At 47.4% G+C, this 17261-nt stretch overlaps 1 protein-coding gene across 1 annotated transcript; it reads left to right on the top strand.

Annotated features, from left to right (window-relative positions):
* Positions 1-10405: 10405 nt before the first annotated feature.
* AICDA (activation induced cytidine deaminase) lies at positions 10406-11856 on the top strand (the record flags this gene model as incomplete). Its single annotated transcript, XM_040055214.2, has 4 exons — positions 10406-10570; positions 10954-11224; positions 11402-11517; positions 11803-11856. Coding segments are annotated over 4 exons (606 nt in total), but the record flags the coding sequence as incomplete, so codon positions are not given.
* Between the last annotated feature and the right edge of the window lie 5405 nt (positions 11857-17261).

Below are 17261 nucleotides of genomic sequence, written 5' to 3'. Positions count from 1 at the left end.
CATTATTTGACAGTGTACATTTATCCAGTTGTGAACAGCTCCCTGACTGGGGCACAGGAAATCTGAACTCTAGTTCTGAATCTCTTCACTCCCTGCTCTCAGATCCTTAGCACATTGCTTTCTTCTCTCTGTTCCCTGCCATCTTAAGCCCTCGTAATGCAGCAAGTTGAAATAAACTCCCACAAAATGGAGAGCTGGATTTTAGTCCATTAAAAGAAGTTACTTAAAATTTATGGGAAATACCATAAAAGTATTTGATTGTCTACTTTTGCTATCAGTGTAAATTATTTTTACAAATAAAAACATGTTCAGTAATACTAAATATATCAGATAAAATGCAAACAGCATGTGCTTGTTGCTAGTATGCTGAAGTGTACTTACAAAGTGAATTGTGAAAAACATTCAATTCACTTGATGAATAAATTATCTATCAGAATGTAGTCTGGGGCATTTTACTAAGATTGTAATTTCTGTAGAAAGAGAGCCGGTCACAAATTAGCAAAAATTGTAATAGAGAATCATATGTAATTCAATGTGTCTAACTAATAAGTCATGTCACATCCCCCCTGCTTAAATACAAGAATGAATGTGGGTTAAGCCGTGCATTTTTAAAAATAAATGTAGATATTGAGATAGTATATGTTTCCAGTTAAGATCACAGATAAACTCATACTGAAAGTTAGCATGCAGAGCTAACTTCAGAGCTACTCAGATTGCTCAGAGCCTCGTCCAAGGGAATTGTGAAAAATTCAGATGGGGATGGAGAATCCACAACTTGTTCTAATATTGCACCACACTTGAGATGGAGAATAGTTTCCTAATGTCAGATCAGAAATTCCTTTATTACATCTTTCATCTGCTGCCTCTATTATTTTTGCTGTGCATCTTTGAGCAAACTCTGTCTCCCCTCCAATATTACTGCAGACCACTGAACAAAATGACAAGAAGAAACTTTTAATTAATACAAAGCAGAAGATTAATTGCCAAACAAGGCATTACAATTATTGAAATTGATTCTCTTCCTTTGGGGAAGTTTTGTTAAAAAAATGCAAAACATGACAAAAAAAATCAGCGGTTCAATTAAAGGATTTGCAGTCTGTAGCAGGCCACTTTTTCTGTGCTCACGCAGCATCTACTTCTTGTGCACCACCTTCTCACCCTGCGGTCACTTTCAATTTCTCTGCCTAGGGTTTGGTTGCTTTGGGTTTCACTGTTCTGCCCTTAGCTGGATCTTTGCCTCTTTTGGTCTGTCAGCTTTCATATTCTGTAGCTATTTTTTGGCCATGCTGGCTGCCAGCATCTTGGCTTTCCTTGGGACTTTCTTCCCAGCCAGAGCTAATCCAGGCTCCATGGCAGTGCCAGTCAAGGGCCAGCTGGGTCTTGGCCTTCGCTGCCTTCTTGGCACCTTCAAAAGCATTTCTTTTCTGCCTGCTGCAGCATGAGTGTAGCTGCTCCTGAGACTCTCCGTGCTGTGGTGACCAGTGATTTTCTCATCAGCTCTGCTTGAGCCCAGCACTGTCATCACACACCGTCTCTTTTGGCTCCACTGTCCGTCAGCTGCTCTCTTGGTAGTCCCTCATGGGTCCAGCTTAGGAAAGGTGGCTGAACTCTTCCATTCTGCAAACCTCTTCACCATTTCTGTTCCCTGAGAGTCCCCAGGGGCACTGCTTCACGGTAGATTTTTGCCTCTCCAGTCTAAAAGTTTTTCTGGCCTTGTTCCCAGTTTTTCAAATTGGAACGGGACCAAGCTAGCCACCCTTACGTAAATGTGCCTGTGCCTTACCTGTACCTGCACAAAAGTGATAGAAGAGAGGAGAGGACCTGGTGTCTCCATGTTGAGCACAGACTGGGCAAAAGCAAATGACCTGGCAGTGTATGTGAGTGCAAGATCAAGAGACCCTCATGAGGACTTCCAGCCAAGGAAACCTCGTACAACTGTGAGGTTCTCGGCACACGACTGACAGCCAGGCAACATCCAACATGAGATTCTTTTACTGAATTCCCAAGACTTCTGTCTCTGTCTCTCCAACAAAATACTTCTCCAAAGACAACGGGGAAGTTAAAATCAGGATTTACCACCCAGGCCCCAGGTGCAAGGTCTTTTTGCACTGACTAGCAAGAGCTGCAGCACTGCACAAACACCAGCTAATCACAAGCAACACTGGTTTGCAAAACCATAACCACAGCTAGAAGGTGAGCCTCATTGTGAAAAACTGCAGTGCAAAACCAAGTTTCTCCCTGTGGCTAGCAGATGATTGCAGAGATATGGAGCCAGTGACTTCCACTGAGGAGGGGGAAGATGTGATCTGAAGCAGGGTGCGGGGCTCCCAGACCATGGGGCTGAGCTGTAGGAGAATGGAGTAGCGCCTGCAACAGAGGCTGCAGCCCCCTGAGCACACAGAGGGTGTTCTCCAGGTCAGCACAGAGTCAGGAGCCAAGGGACATGGGCAGGGCGTGCTGGAGGCTGAGGCTGCAAGCACTGCAATGGGAAGCAGCAGGGTGCAAGCAGCTCTGGTAGGTACTTTACCCCCAGCTCTCGACATGGGGAGGGCAGGTTCTGCTCTCATCACAGAGTCTGCTTTTCGGTAAATGAGATAAGCTCCCAACCATGTCACGGCCTCAAGGCAGAGAACACACTAGAGGACATTTAGCATAAGTATGTGGAGTTTGATCACATTTCTTATCTGTGTTCATGATGGGGAAGCCATTCACTAGGTCTCAAACTCCTCAACCCAATCTAGCCCCTTTCCTGCCTTCCTGCTGGTGATCCCAGCTGGTGTCAGTCTCTGGTAGCAAGGGCTGGAATTGCTGTGGCCTAGAGACATGGTGGAGGGTACAAATACAGGCAGGGAGAGAAAATAATTGTGGGGTCAGAGGGCCAGAATGAAGGATTATTAGTTCCTGTAAAGAGCCCTGGGCTGGGCTGGCAGAGAGCTTCAGGGCAGGAATGAGAAGCACTCAAAGTGCTGCGGTTAAAAAATGTATACTCAATTCAATAGTTTCGCCCTAATTTGCCTCATCCCCCAGCACCAAAACAAAGCTCAACAGTGAAACAAAAATAAACTGCAGGTCAAGTCTCCAGGTAATGATTTTGCAGTGCAAGCCTGGAAAGCTGAATTACTAGTAAAACACACAACAACGTATAACCTTAGTGCACACCCAGCAACCCAACTCAATTCTGCATCAGTGCCATCATCGACAATCCTGCAGCATGCAGCCGTGTAAGCTTTGCAAATCCACTCTCCCACACATCCTGAACTCCTGCCTCTTTTACTTCCCTCTTCCCTCGCATAACCTGGAATCCCTGTTCTTGTCTAATTTAGATGCAGCCTCCGTGACACTCACCCCACAGTGCTTTAGCTTTGCATTTGCAAACCCCATGACCACACCATCCCTCTCTGGTGAAGTCCACCCCAGGCAGACCTCAACACACATCCTCACAGCATTTATATATCTCTGTGGTGCTGCATATTCCGCAAAAATCACTGCTTTGTAGTGCAACGGCTGAAACCTTCTCCCCAGGCATGGCATCCACAGCTGCATCACAGGATGAGCAGACAGCTCTAGGGAAAAGGCTCTCTGCCCCATGTCCTAACAGCAAGCTGCTCTATATCTGCTGTGGAGGTTTTTTTTTGCACCCAAGACTGGAGTAATGGGAGTGGTGTGCCTGGCAGAGGTGTCTGAGCACGTGCACTCCTTCAGTGTTGGGTGTGTCATTCTAAATAGGGTGGCGAATCTTAGTGGAGTGGACACAGTGCAATGCGTGTGTGTGCAATAAATAAGCATTTTGATCCATAGCCTCACGCTGAGTATGGGCTCGTATTAAGTGAGCATGTTCTGTGTGCTTATAATAAATGAGCATAACAGCTTATTTATCTGCCAGTGCCTGGCTGCAAGGAGCTCTGCCATTCCCCTGCTCAGGGTCCCTGTGCAAGTCAGTGGCTCTGGTGCATCAGCACTTGTGGAGCAGAGGAAGTTTTTCTGTTTGAGGTTTTCTCTTGAGGCCAGGGGAAGCAGGTGTCTGTGTTTCTTTTGATCAGTGTAAAACCAACCAACTGGTGATAGAGGCGCCACTTTCAAAAGGAGATTTCTGAGCAAAGGGTGAATGGAAAAAATAAATATATATTTATAATGGCATGCACCAACACATGACTTCCTGTTGACTAAACAAGCAACCTCTCTTCTGCTTTGGGGCTAGGTAATTTAAATTATTCACTGTATTTTTGCTGTCTAATTTCTTGGTAATTTGCTCTGAACCTTTCATAAAAGTAATGGCGGCATTCCTCCTCTCATCCCACCTTACACCTGACCACTGCTCTGCAGCCAGCAGTTATTTCTCCGTTCTCACTCCAAGACAGAAAATAAAGCCCTAAGCACAAGAAACTTGAAGGGATGCTAGAACACCCTTCCACGACCCCAAAAAGATGGAGCAGTGCCTCTTGCTAGATAACACTCCAAACACAGCAGCACGGGGACCCTCTCCAGCCTTCCCTACCAGCCTTTAACTGACCCAGGCTTTGATCAGAAAGTGATGGAAACACCTTCAGTGTTTTTCTCTCGCATCTTCAGGTCCCTCTCCAAATAGGTTTTCATTGAGCAGAAAGGACAGAAAGCTGAAGTGGTCAGCATATCTCCTTGTGCATTAGCATATGCTTGACACAGGTAACAGATTTGGCAATCTACAGAATCAGGGAGAAAGCTGGACAAGCAACCAGATCAGGGATCAGTGACCTTTCCACCGTTTTCCAAACAAACTTTTCTTTTTTTTTAGCCAGAGCAGGGATGACATCTGCTAATGAGCAAAATCTTGCTGTGGCAAGAGACTGCAGCTCCTGTTTTAGGAAGAACTGCATAGGAACTGAAGTTCCCTCTTGAAATGTCCCCTAGACTTGCTACAAGACACTAAAACACATCCACACCAGCATGTTTCTGCTCTGGAGATTAGAGATAGAGGCAGAGAATCTCTACCACTGACTTTGAGCACTTGCACCTCACATGTGAGGGAAGTTACCAGTGTAAATGAAGGGCATTAGAAAGCCTACAGCAGTGTTCAGACTTGAGAGCCTTCCCATTAATTATAGTTCATTCATTTGTTCATACGTTCTTTTTTATTTCTCTGGAGAGCAAAGAAACTCTCAGCATTTAAGGGAAAGAACATGTCTTAAACATGGAAGGACAAATTCCACTTGCAGGCAGGACCAGAGAAAGGATCTATTTATACATTTTATGAGACTTGACATATAAAACCTTTGAGAAAATAATTTTGCACCAATTAAATTTATGGGGAAGACCAGGCTGGCCATGGAGATATTTCCTGACTCCTTTCAAAGCAGAACATTTTATATAAAATTTTCTGCAATCTTCTGGCTATGAAAATTGAGAACCAGCGCACAAATAAATGTGAATTTACTTTGATTTATTGACTGAAACACAAACAGTCATGTCTCTAAGAAGCAGATTTCCCAGAGGACTTTGCTTTTTTTTTGTTTTTGCTTTTCTCTTTTTTTGATGTCCTGCGTAACAAATGTCCTCTTTGAATTATTAAAAGAAAATCTAGTATTAAAGTGTGATGTGTTGGTCTGACTTAGGAGATTTGTCACAAGGTGCTACTAGAGCAAAGGCTGAAAGGAGACAGTTGTTTCATTAGCCAGAGTGTTCTCTTAGACTCTGTTAAGTAGGACAGGGATTCTCAAGGATTTCAGTCTCTTCTAGCTTTGGTCAAACACTAGGAGTCAGATCCTCAAGGAGGATAATTGCCGCAGCTCTTGAGACCAACGCAGCTGCCAAAATGTGTGCTCATCGAGCATGTGTCCTACCCAGGCATTTCCCACAGGGGTAGGACAGCACAAGCCTGGGCCTTGAAGGAGTGCTTCTCCTTTTCCTGAAGTATGCCATGCTCTCTGCTCTCAAAAACAAGTCCTCCCCAAGTGCTGGGGCTGGAGAGTCTGCCCTGTTCTGGCAGCTCATCTCTCCTTTGCATGTTTTTGCATATACTGGTTTCACAAAGCCTTAGCATTCTGAAAACCAGTAAAATTAATAAGGAAAGTTAATCAAGCAGAGAAAAAACGAAGAACTACCCTAGCATGAGGTAAACAAAAGCCCTGCTTCTCAGCCATGCGCCACTTGAGGCAGAAATGAAGCAGAATGTCCCCTGGCTGCCTCCTCGGTGCCCTGCCCAGCCCAAGGCACTGCCCCATCCCTTAGATGTCCCTCAGCCCTGCAGAGGGGATGGGTGCCAGGGCAGGAGCAGAGCCTGGGCAGCCCAGAGCAGTGCTGGCAGAGCAAAGTGTGTGCAAGCTGAGTGCCAGCCTGGCAGTGACAGCGCAGACCTCAGCCAGGGGGTCCTGCCTGTCACCCTGCCACCGGCAGGGCTCGGTGCTGGTGCCAGTACCCCCTGGAACAGCAGCATCAGGCCCAGAGTCGCTCCCCACTGGTGCTTTGTGCACAGCTTTGCAGTGCAGGTCTGCCACCGCTCTGGCGTGTTGACAGGGCTCAGACACCCGTGGCGATGTTCAGGTGCCAGCTGCTCCCCACTGAACCCCCGGGACCTGGGTCCCTGTCACTCTCGTCTTCAGCTTCAGCGTCGCTCCATGCAACTTCCAGGCCTTCCAGGGGGTCACAGAGGAGGGGGGAAAGTCTGCCCACAATTTGGTGCTCCCTGAGCTCCTTCCAGCAGGGTGGCTCCAGGTTGCTGCACGGAGCTGCCTCAGTGGCGGAGCAGGGCAGGGGCACCACCGTCCCTGCACAGCTGCGTGATGCGAAGCCCGGAGGGATGGTGTGGTTTTGCCCGTATTCACACTAGTGGTACACAAGCTCTCACGCCCCCCTCTAACCACTAGACAATGTTTCCTGCCTTGTTGTGCTATTGATATTATTTCAGAATAATTTTGCAGGCAGGGGGGGCCAGAAGGCAGTGCAAAGGGGGGTGGTGACCAATGGGTGCTCAGCATCTTTCAGAACTGATGCCCCTTTGCATCTCAATACTTTTCTCTTCAGCTTCTGCAGCTCTTGAGACCCTTCTAACTCCTCCCTCAACCACACCCCGATGGCAGCCAGCAGGGAGTAGATAGGGGTGAATGGGGAGGGGACACACAGGCCAGGCCACATTTCTGTACATCAGGTCAAAGGGCTGCACTGGCAGAGTCTGCGAGATAACCTCCCTGTACTCCCATCACCTGAGAGAGACCCTGGGAGTCATGGACAGGTAAAATGGGTGCCTCCAGTTTCTTACTCATATGAGAGTCTTTCTGTCAGAATTAACTTGCTTTCCCTCTGGTGTTGACCATCCCTTTCCCCTTCCCCATCTGACTCACTAATCTAACTCCCTGCCAGTCCTGCTCTTGCAACTTGCATCTCTGTGTCTCTGTTGTTCTTTCTCTTTGACTGTCTGCTACCTGTACTGTTTTCCCTTTCTGTCATTTCTTCCTTGAGGTTATTCTCTCTTCCTTTCGTTGTTTTTCTTTTCTAGAAACAAAGGATGGTAACAGAAGGATGAACAGTCAGATGCTATCTGCTGCTTAAGCGCCTCAATCCTCTACTTGCACTGCCAATTACTCTGTGAGCTTATTAGGACTAATCACTCTCCACAACTGCATACTGTGCACACACTCAGAGGGCTTCACTCTGATTTCACGAATCTTTATTTGAAGAGAAGATCTCTGTTCAGGCTGCTTCTTCAGTGCCCAGGTATAATCACAGCTCCTGTGTCCTTGCTGCTTTCCCTCGAGCTATGCTATAGCCATGGAAGTTGCATGTGCATCCAGCAGTTTACACCTAACCTGACGTCTGCTCAGTTGCTCCGCACAACACCTGTTCATTCATTACTCTGTTTGCACTAGCCATATTCTGAAATCCTCCCTGGGGGAAAAAAACAAAACCAGCCTGGGACGGTGAACTCCAGAGGAAAGGGAGAAAAAGAACTGATGTTAATGAACATTTCTAATTGAACAAATGTCTTCTGTGATTCAAATTGTCTTCAATTTGTTCTGAAACTGAAAAATAATCTAAATAATCGTAATTTTATTTTTCTGTGGTTTGGGGTTATTTCTTGTTCTTCACTCTTATTTGCATCCACATGATACTCTGCAGGGCAAAAACACTGAATAGAGAAAAATGGAATGGGATGAAAAAAAGGAACAATTAGAAGAATCAGAAGCATTTTGAAAGTAAATGGTTTTGCCCAAAATTTAAAAAAAAAAAAAAAAAATAGAAAGGGGAAAGTTTGTTTTCCCTGATGTTTTTGATGTGATGAAAATGCATTTTTCTGTATGGGTTTTAATGAAACATCAACATACTTGTAGTTGGTTTTCACCTGGCTTCTTCATGTTTCCTCAGTAAGCAATTGCCTTGTACACAGTGCCTCTGCTCTGTTTTCTGCAGTTGTGGCACACCCCAGGTAAGTGCTTTGCAAGCCTCTGGCCTATCACACCTGTGCAATTTTCTGGAGTATCCTTTCTGGACAACCTAAGGATCTGTCAGCACAGAACAGATCCCCTCTCCAGCATCTCTGTTACGGGGCACAGTCTTTTCCATTTCCCTGCAATAACACATCTAAGACTTAGAAACCTGCAGTGAACCACCGGCTGATAATTTTAGGAGGAGACCAATGTGTGTGTGTGTGTGTGTGTGTGTGTGTGTGTGTTAGGAATATACACAGGTGTCCCTTCGTAAGTGTTTGTACAAAGGCAGGGAAATTGGGTGACTCTAAGGTGGTAGGAAGTGAGTCAGCTCTAATTGTGAGAGAGATGATGAAGAACATCCAGTGGGTATGGGAAACACGCACACAGCATGAACAGCCAGAGTAAAGGGTGACGAAATGCAGTGGGATCAGCTCGTGCTCTCCTCCTGACACAACCTGCAAGCCCAGCAGAGCAGGACTGCAACAGTGCTTACGGGACAGACCTCCAGGAATGGCCTCAGACTGGTGCTGGGCTTAATGAAATACTTCATGAGGATGCTTTACCCTCTTGAGTGTGTGCAGTCTTCTCTATGGACTTTCTTCTGACAGAAGACATGTCCTCATGTGATGTGCTCCTGCAGAAGCCTGTCTGCATAAAGCATGGCATAACAGTGTGTGTGTGTGCTTCCTCTTTCTGTGTGAGCAGGACAGGTATTTTTGCACTGCAGGCTGAGGGAGACAGGGCAGGAAAGAGTTGTTTGCCTGTCTGTGGCACAATCAGGGGAGCAAGGGTGCCTGAAGAAGAATGTGTCTGATGCAGGTGAGGAGCAGCAGGGAGTGTCACACAACCTCAAAGCGGCCACTAGGTAACAAAAGGCAAGCGGGTGTGCATGACTGTATGAATGGGTACCTGTGATGCGGTGGCCGTGTGTCAGGGTGCACAAGGGACAGAAGCTCCTGGAGGAGCAGAGAGGATGCCTGTTAGCTGGTCATTAAGTGCTCTGCAGTGCTCAAGCGTTATGGAGACATTGGCAAACAGATGGAGGGTGCATATATGTGCCTAGACTCTCAGATTTAAATTGCTAAAAAACCCAAATTCCCCTTTTCTTCACTTCACTAGCAATCCTCCTGAAAATCCAGCTCAGTATCTCTTGAACTTACCCCATCTTTGTGCTGAACGTCAGCCTAACAGTGGGAAAAGATGACAAAGGACGTGATTATTTTTAACCTATTCACTTCTGTTTTGCATTGCTGCGGGGGAGGTGAGTATCTCACCTCAATGAACCCAGCTGCCTGTGTCCCTCCACTTGGCAGCAAGGCTGTTAGATATGGCTAACTTTACACCCTCCCTGTATCACTACTTTACACCCTCCCTGTGCTCCTGCTGCCTCTCCCCAGCAGGATCCCTGGGCATGGGAGCAGGCCCGTGCCAGTCCTGATGCCGGTCTGCTGTGGAAATGGCACTTGGGTCTAGAGAGGTGTCTGCATGCCTACCCTTTATATATTCCATCAGCTAGTGGATGGCATTTCCCCCTAGTGCTTTCAGCTCTGCTCTTCTTTCAGGCAGTGATCGGAAGACATTCAGTCCAGTCTTCTCTGGAGAGATTCTAATTTGATCCGTCCCTTGCCCCAGTGGATTTTCAGAGTTTCATATAGCAAAAATAACATCTCTTGATGACTGAACTCCGCACCCTCTCATCTTCACAGGTCTTCTTCTTCCTCATTGGTGTCCATGTTCCGTATATTTTCAGATATTTTCACACTCTGCCCGGCCATAGTTGCTGTTTGACTAATCACTATCAATTCACATACCATTTCCACTCACAAGGTCACCTGCTTCATCCCCAGAGTCACGTCTGCATCCTTTCCCTAGAACATTTCATGCAAATCACCGACACCCTTCTCGCACCGAGAGGCTTGGATGCGACGAGGATATTTTTGGTGCCGAGCCCTCAACAGAGACATGGTAAACTGCTGTCTGCAGGGTGGGGCTAATGTAAATTCTCTCTTGTCTTCTCCTGCAGCATTCTCATGCAAAGGAGGCTCTTCCTCTACAACTTCAGGAACCTGCGCAAGGCCAAGGGCCGGCGTGAAACCTACCTCTGCTACGTCGTCAAGCGCCGGGACAGCGCTACCTCGTGCTCCCTGGACTTCGGATACCTGCGCAACCAGGTACGGGAACGCCTTGCCATCCTGTTCTGAGGTGCCCGCGGCTCCGGTTTCTGGGGCAGCAGGGAGCAGAGGGCTGTGACGGCAGCGCGGGCACACCTGGGCGCTGTGCTGGCACGCACCGTTTGAGGGATGCGGCCGTGCTTCGCGCTACCCCCGAGCGCGTGACCGGCAAGACGCGCGCTCCTCCCTCCCGTCCCGTCTGTACGCCCCTCCGCATCGGTGCCCTCCCGCGCTCGTCTGGCCTTTGAGCACTCCCCCGCCTTCTCCCCGTGTGTGCTGAGCCAAGAACACGTCCCACCCACGCCACCCCCGCCTCCGGCCCCCCGTACGCCCTGCTCCCTCCCCGCCGCCTCACGCCTTGCCGTCTCTCCCGTTTCCCGAAGATGGGCTGTCACGTGGAGGTGCTCTTCCTGCGCTACATCGCGGCCTGGGACCTGGACCCGGGACGCTGCTACCGAATCACCTGGTTCACCTCCTGGAGCCCCTGCTACGACTGCGCCCAGCACATCGCCAACTTCCTGCGCTCCTACCCCAACCTGACCCTCCGCATCTTCATGGCCCGCCTCTACTTCTGCGAGGACCGCAAGGCAGAGCCCGAGGGGCTGAGGCGCCTGCACAAGGCGGGGGCGCAAATTGCTATCATGACCTTCAAAGGTGAGTTGTGCAGGCAGGCAAGGGAAGATGGAGAACTAAGGGCCGTCAGGGAGAGCCAGGAGAGGGGGAGAAGGTAGAGCGAGGAGCCAGAGATTACGCAGAGCGTGATGATTTAGTGATCCTAGGAGAGGTCAGTGTCCTGTTGAGCATCCTGTAACTCCACTGTACCTTGCACAGATTTCTTCTACTGCTGGAACACATTTGTGGAGAACAGGGAACAGACGTTCAAAGGCTGGGAGGGACTGCATGAAAACTCTGTCCATCTTGCCAGGAAACTCCGACGAATCCTCCTGGTAAGGACCAATTCTCCTTTCAGTGCCTCTTCCCTCAGATTACTCCTCTCTTCCTCACTACAGTTCCTCTCTGCTCTTGCTGCTCATCCCTGCCATCTGCCATTTCATTCACTCATGTGTCTTCATCTTCCACATCCCTCATGCCTCTTCCCCCAACTTCCTTCACCTCTCCTCATTCGCTTCCCCTTCTTCCACATCTCATCCCATCTCCTGCCATTCCTTCCTCATATTCATGGGTTTCTGCTCGCTTGACAACTGACCTACCATTTATATTTTGTTCTGCAGCCGCTGTATGAAGTAGATGATTTACGAGATGCTTTTAAAATTCTGGGACTTTGAAGTGAAAGTCATCAGCAATCAGAAGATTCCGTAAACACTTATTTGATTTGCAACCGTCTCCCTTACAACAGACCTTTCTCCTCTCCCCTCCTTACATGGCTCCTCCTTCCAGCCCTGTGTCTAGAGATAAGACTATCCTTACCTTTTGTTTCCAAGGAGAATTAGGCTGATCTTGTGAAGACACCTTCCCCAGGCTCACACCTTATCCATTGCTAACTGGGAATAGCCAGGACTGCAGTGACAGAGTGATTTGCCTCCCTCAGTCCCTGCAGAGCTAATCCAGGTGATCCACTAAATGGAGCTCTGGGTTAAGCCTTGCCCAGGTGGGAACAGACAGCCTGCAAAGCTGTTTGTGTGACTGTGCTCTCACTGGCACTGCACCGACCTGCACATTTCATGAATGATTCAGGGAGCGCATTTTTTGGCTCTTAGAGCTGCACTACACTCAGCTGCTCTGTGTCCTCCCCTGTGAAGTGGTTTATTTGTCTTTCTGGATGTTGGTAAGAAGTAGAAAACCGTCACAACTGAAGTGGTGCAGCCTATGTATTCACAGCAAAGTTGGCCAGCTACTGGAAAGCTCAGCTGAGAGTGTTGAAGTGAGTCCTTGAGAGCCCAGGCAGCTCAGCTTGAAAACCTCCCCAGCAGGTCTGTCTAAGTGGATTGTGTGCAGAGCACCACTGTGTGGAGCGCTCTTCATCCTCTGAGCGTTTCCCCCTAGACCAGACATGCAATATGCTCCCTCCACAGCCAACTGCCTCTGCTGGAGGCGCCTTTACACTCCCACAGTCTTCTGTTTTTCCAAGCCTTTTACTGCCCATAATATGGCCAGCAATGTCTACTAAGTGACTGTACTGAGAGCTGGCCAGAAAAAAAATCCTGGCATATGCAAATCTCTTCAGCCAGTAAATAGATATCTTCTGTAGGGGCAAAAATCAAACCATCCTCCTGCCTGGCAATCACTCTGTTTCCACTAGGGGACCCCTTTAGCTCCTGCTCTGAGGGACACAGTCTTGATGAGCTGAAGATACAGGTTCATAGTACATGCCTGCTCACCACCACCTTCCCACCACCTAAATTACAGCTGGATTGCCCTCTCCAATCTAACCTCCTGAGGCTTTGACGAGGCTAAGCGTGTCCCACGCTCTGGGTGTGCTCTGCCATTTCCTTCATGATGGCTGCAAGTTCTCTGCTCCATCCTGTTCCTCTTTCTGCCTAAGGCTGGAGGCTCCTCAGAACACCTCCTCTGGTGCTAGGCCAGCTGCAGGAGGACAGCAGAGAGCCCTACTCCTACAGGACCTCCTCCTGCTAGGAGAGGTCACAACCAGGTGCATCGCGAGCTTCCTACAACTTCATGCTCCCGACGCACCCTCAGCTTGAGGAATTTCGACCAGGAATAGCAATGAGAATCCTTTGCAAAGCATTAATTTGCAAGCATGGTGTTGTATATTTGTTTCATATGGTGCACATTATTTATACAAATAAAGGTCATACAAACAAACACCTGGTTTTGTCATTTTTTTGGTATCATGTGGGTGAAGGAGGTAAACTGGACACAGAGGATGGATGTGTCATCTCTTCTGGTTTCTGGAGGCACAACCTGGAAATATTAAACTGTCCTCATAATTTTACTTGTAGCTTTGAAGTCACTGACAGTGTCACCCAGCATATCAAGGCAGATAAACTGTTCGGGTACTTTGGAAACACTGCCAAAAATCTCAGAAGTTATTTGAGATGCTTCTTTCATTGATGGCCAGCCTATTGTGCCCATTCATGACTCATAAGTGACCACACTGGACACAGAAGGGCTTACCCAATATGCTTCACAAAACAAGAAGAGAAGCAAAGATATATAAAGAATCTTTGTCTTTCAACTTTTGGTATTGGCCTGAACAACAGCATTGTCCTTCTCAGTGAAAATGTTGGGAAATAAAATTAGCATTTTCTTAAAAAGGAATTGAGATACTGGCTTTTGCTTAAATTCTGACTGAGGCTTCAACAGGAGTTAGAGATACTTGTTGAAACATGACAACAGGTGACATTGTACAGGAGAAGAAAAAAATGCAATGAGTAAATGCAAAGAATCATGAACTACATTAAGAATACATCCTATGTTTAGATTCTTCTGAACAGAAATCAGATTAAGTTCAGAGTGGACTCCAGAATCAATCCATGTGATTTAGCTGTTGGAATTTAGCTCTTTCATGCACGAGATTGTTTTAACTGCATATTTTCTGTTCACAAATACCAATTCATAGTTTGTTACAAGATATTCTTTAATTTGGCTTTCTAAATTAATTCAACCTCAAACTCTTTAGGTTTCTCTGCCAAGACTAACTCCCTGGGGGGACTATTAGGCAGCAACATTACTTTTTTAACCTAAGATGTTTTTCTTGCTTTGTAGACTGTGCATATAGTGAACATTTCACTACTGATATATTTTTTGAGGACCACTTACCTTTAGAGCCTTATGGAGATTGTGGGTGTGCTATTCTGGGTGTTGTTCCCCTTTATATGCCCCTGGGCAAAAGCGGAGCTCTCAAGGGGACCGTGGCACATATACCCTCCTGTCCCAGCTGCCTGAGCTGCGAGAAATGGGGGCTTGTGATTTCTGGGAGGGCATCTCCTCCCCAGACTGCAGGGAGCAGCCAGAGCAGGGGCCTTGGTGCTGGCTGAAAACCCCAGTCTCACTTGATGAACGCTCCATGGTTTGCAGCCATGAACAAGGCACAGGCACATCCAGGTAGCTGTAGAGGATCTGTCCTTGATAGCAGAGGAAGCAGGACAAACGGCGTGGGATGGAGACTGGTGTGGACAGCTGGGCATGGCTGCCACCTCCTGGTGCACGAGGATGTCTGGCACCCCGCTGAGGATGTTGCCTTGAAGGGATGTCGATCCAGGCTGCAAACAGCTCCCAAAGCCTGTCTCTCAACAGCCCCCAGAACGTGTCCACAGAAGAGCAGGACACTGACATCATTCCCACAGCTGCACACAGCATTACTCCAGGTCAGTACACGGTGTCCTTGGACTTTGCAATAATAAGAAACAGATTACCATTAAAAAATGCAAAGACACACTCCAGACCTTGCAAACACAAGCATGTCTTCTCCCTCCTTGCCTTCTGTGTGCTGGTACTTGGAAATCAGGATAGAAAGGGGTTTCAGGTTCATGGAATCTGGTCCCTTGCTACTTGTCCCTTCAGGGGGTTTTCAGCCTAGATGTATTTGTGTCCAGCATTGTCTTCGAGTTCATTTATCTACTCTCCCTGGTGCTGACCCTTTAGCATTCCTATGAGCAGAAATGTCATTATTTCATCACATATGGATTAAATATTCACAGTGATGGAAGTCAGATTTGGTTCACAGAAGAAACATGAAGGGATTTGGCAGAGAAGACACCCCTCGTTCAGACAACGTGAGCAATGATGAGCAGAGTCTCTGCCAGGGAAGAAGAAAGTGGCTTGCTGCAAAATCAGAGGTCATAGCGGATCAGGAGGCACCAAAGGGTGGCAACTATTCTGAAGGCTGCCTTTACCCTTTAAACCTCTCATACACTTCTGCCTTAGGCAGGTTTCCCCTCAGGCTTCCAAACCTACATCAGATATGGCTAAAACTCCATTGCTGTTGCTGCTGTTGCACCCAAGTTCCAGCGCAGGGAGGGTTATCAAGTTTGAGCGGGCCAACAGGAACAAGAGAGGCTGCTGCTTGGTGTAAAGTACTTTATTACATGGCTAGAACAGTCTCACAAAGGTCAGAGCGCTACAGTCCATGCCATTATGCAAAAAGCCTTCTAGCACAGAGTCCCCATGTCCCAAGCAGCAGCAGCAGCAATCCTGTTGCAATGCATTCCATTCATAAATCATCCGATCAGCTACAAACACGATGCTATTACTGTCTTTTCGCACCTACTCTGGTCTAACACAGCTGTGGAACAATGGTCCTCATTTCTTACACAAGGCCTACGCCTTTAGCCCATCTATTCTGTCTAGCAATGTTAGAAATGTAATGTATTATGTCTAGGACTTAGTTAAATTTGTAAAAGATAATGCTCCTGAACTGTAAACTGGACTTTAGGGCTTTTCTATTAACTAATACTGTCTCTTTATTTGCTTAAGGAACTTAAGGCATATTTTTACTTACCTAAAATGAAAACTTACATTCCCACTTCATGTCTGTGTGACTTTATGTATCTCAGTTTCTCCGAGGATTTCAAACCAACACAAGCATTCTTTTCTGCCTCTGAGCCTGTGTGCACGGGGTCCTGGGAGATTTCTATCTGGTTTCCAACAGAGGGTGTTGAAGTCTCCTCACTATAACCTGGTCATTAATTCACACTTAAGAGCTGTCCCACTCTACAGGCTGGCACAATGTTTTTACCAGTCCAGAGGGCCAGCAGAAGATGGGAGCAGAACAGCTGCCTTCTGTGGTTACCTTTAAAAGCTACCAGTGTGGTAGACCCACCTCTAGGCTCTCACATACCAGTAGGGGCTCAGGAGGGATACAGCAGATTGCAAACTCACTCTGGCAGATAAAACTAGTGTGAAAAACTTCACTGGGCTGACTTGGAACTCGCAAGCTTCCAAACAGACCAGAGAAAGTTTGTCCTTCTGCCTTCAGTGGGAAAGGGCTGAGCCCTGGACATGAATGCTTATGGACCTTGCTGTACTAAACTGCATGTTGATCAAGTGATTTGATTGCTCCCTAAGGAAACAAAGAGTAAACACTATAATGTCCAGAAAGAGGGCATGTGACATCCAGTATGAGGCCCTGAACAGGGGGAAGAAAACTTTAGCTGTGCTATACATTGCTTGGAGTTATTTTATTTGACTAATGTAGGAGACACTCCCCAGCCAGCTGTGCTCAGACTTAGATACACTCTCATACTGTGGGGACTGGAGCTGCTTCCTCAGCCTGCAGCTTTTCTGGCTGTCTCAATGATTTGCTAAACATCTGGAGATTTTGGCGTGGCCAAAGGATGCTATGAGCATTAATGAACTGGAAGAGATAGGCACAGTTCCCAGCAGCCCCTGCCTTGTTCTTCAAGTTATCCTTTGTGCATGTTGTGGATCCCAGCATCAGCACACTCCCCAGCGGGATCACACAGTGGCTTGAAGAGGTTGGGAATCATGACACATGGAGCTCCCCACGTGATTCATTCAGATGATCTACATTATTTGCTGTTCAGAACTGCAGCAAGACCCAACACACCTGTATCTTCTTTTTGCCCTCTGCCAGTAGAGAGAGCACAGAGCTTTCAATATCTCCTACTTCACCGCTCCTCTCCATGTTTCCAGCTGGAAAAGCAGAGACTTTTTACTTTGTTTCCCCAGTTCGCAATGAACAGCTACGTCTCCAGAGTGCAGAATTACACAGGATAGTTGTGTACCAAGGAGCTGGATGAGAAAACCA

Source organism: Hirundo rustica, chromosome 2, assembly GCF_015227805.2.
Source record: "Hirundo rustica isolate bHirRus1 chromosome 2, bHirRus1.pri.v3, whole genome shotgun sequence".
NCBI lineage: Eukaryota > Metazoa > Chordata > Aves > Passeriformes > Hirundinidae > Hirundo > Hirundo rustica.
The sequence above is the reverse complement of the archived record's forward strand: the minus strand, read 5'-3'. Positions and strand labels throughout refer to the sequence as shown.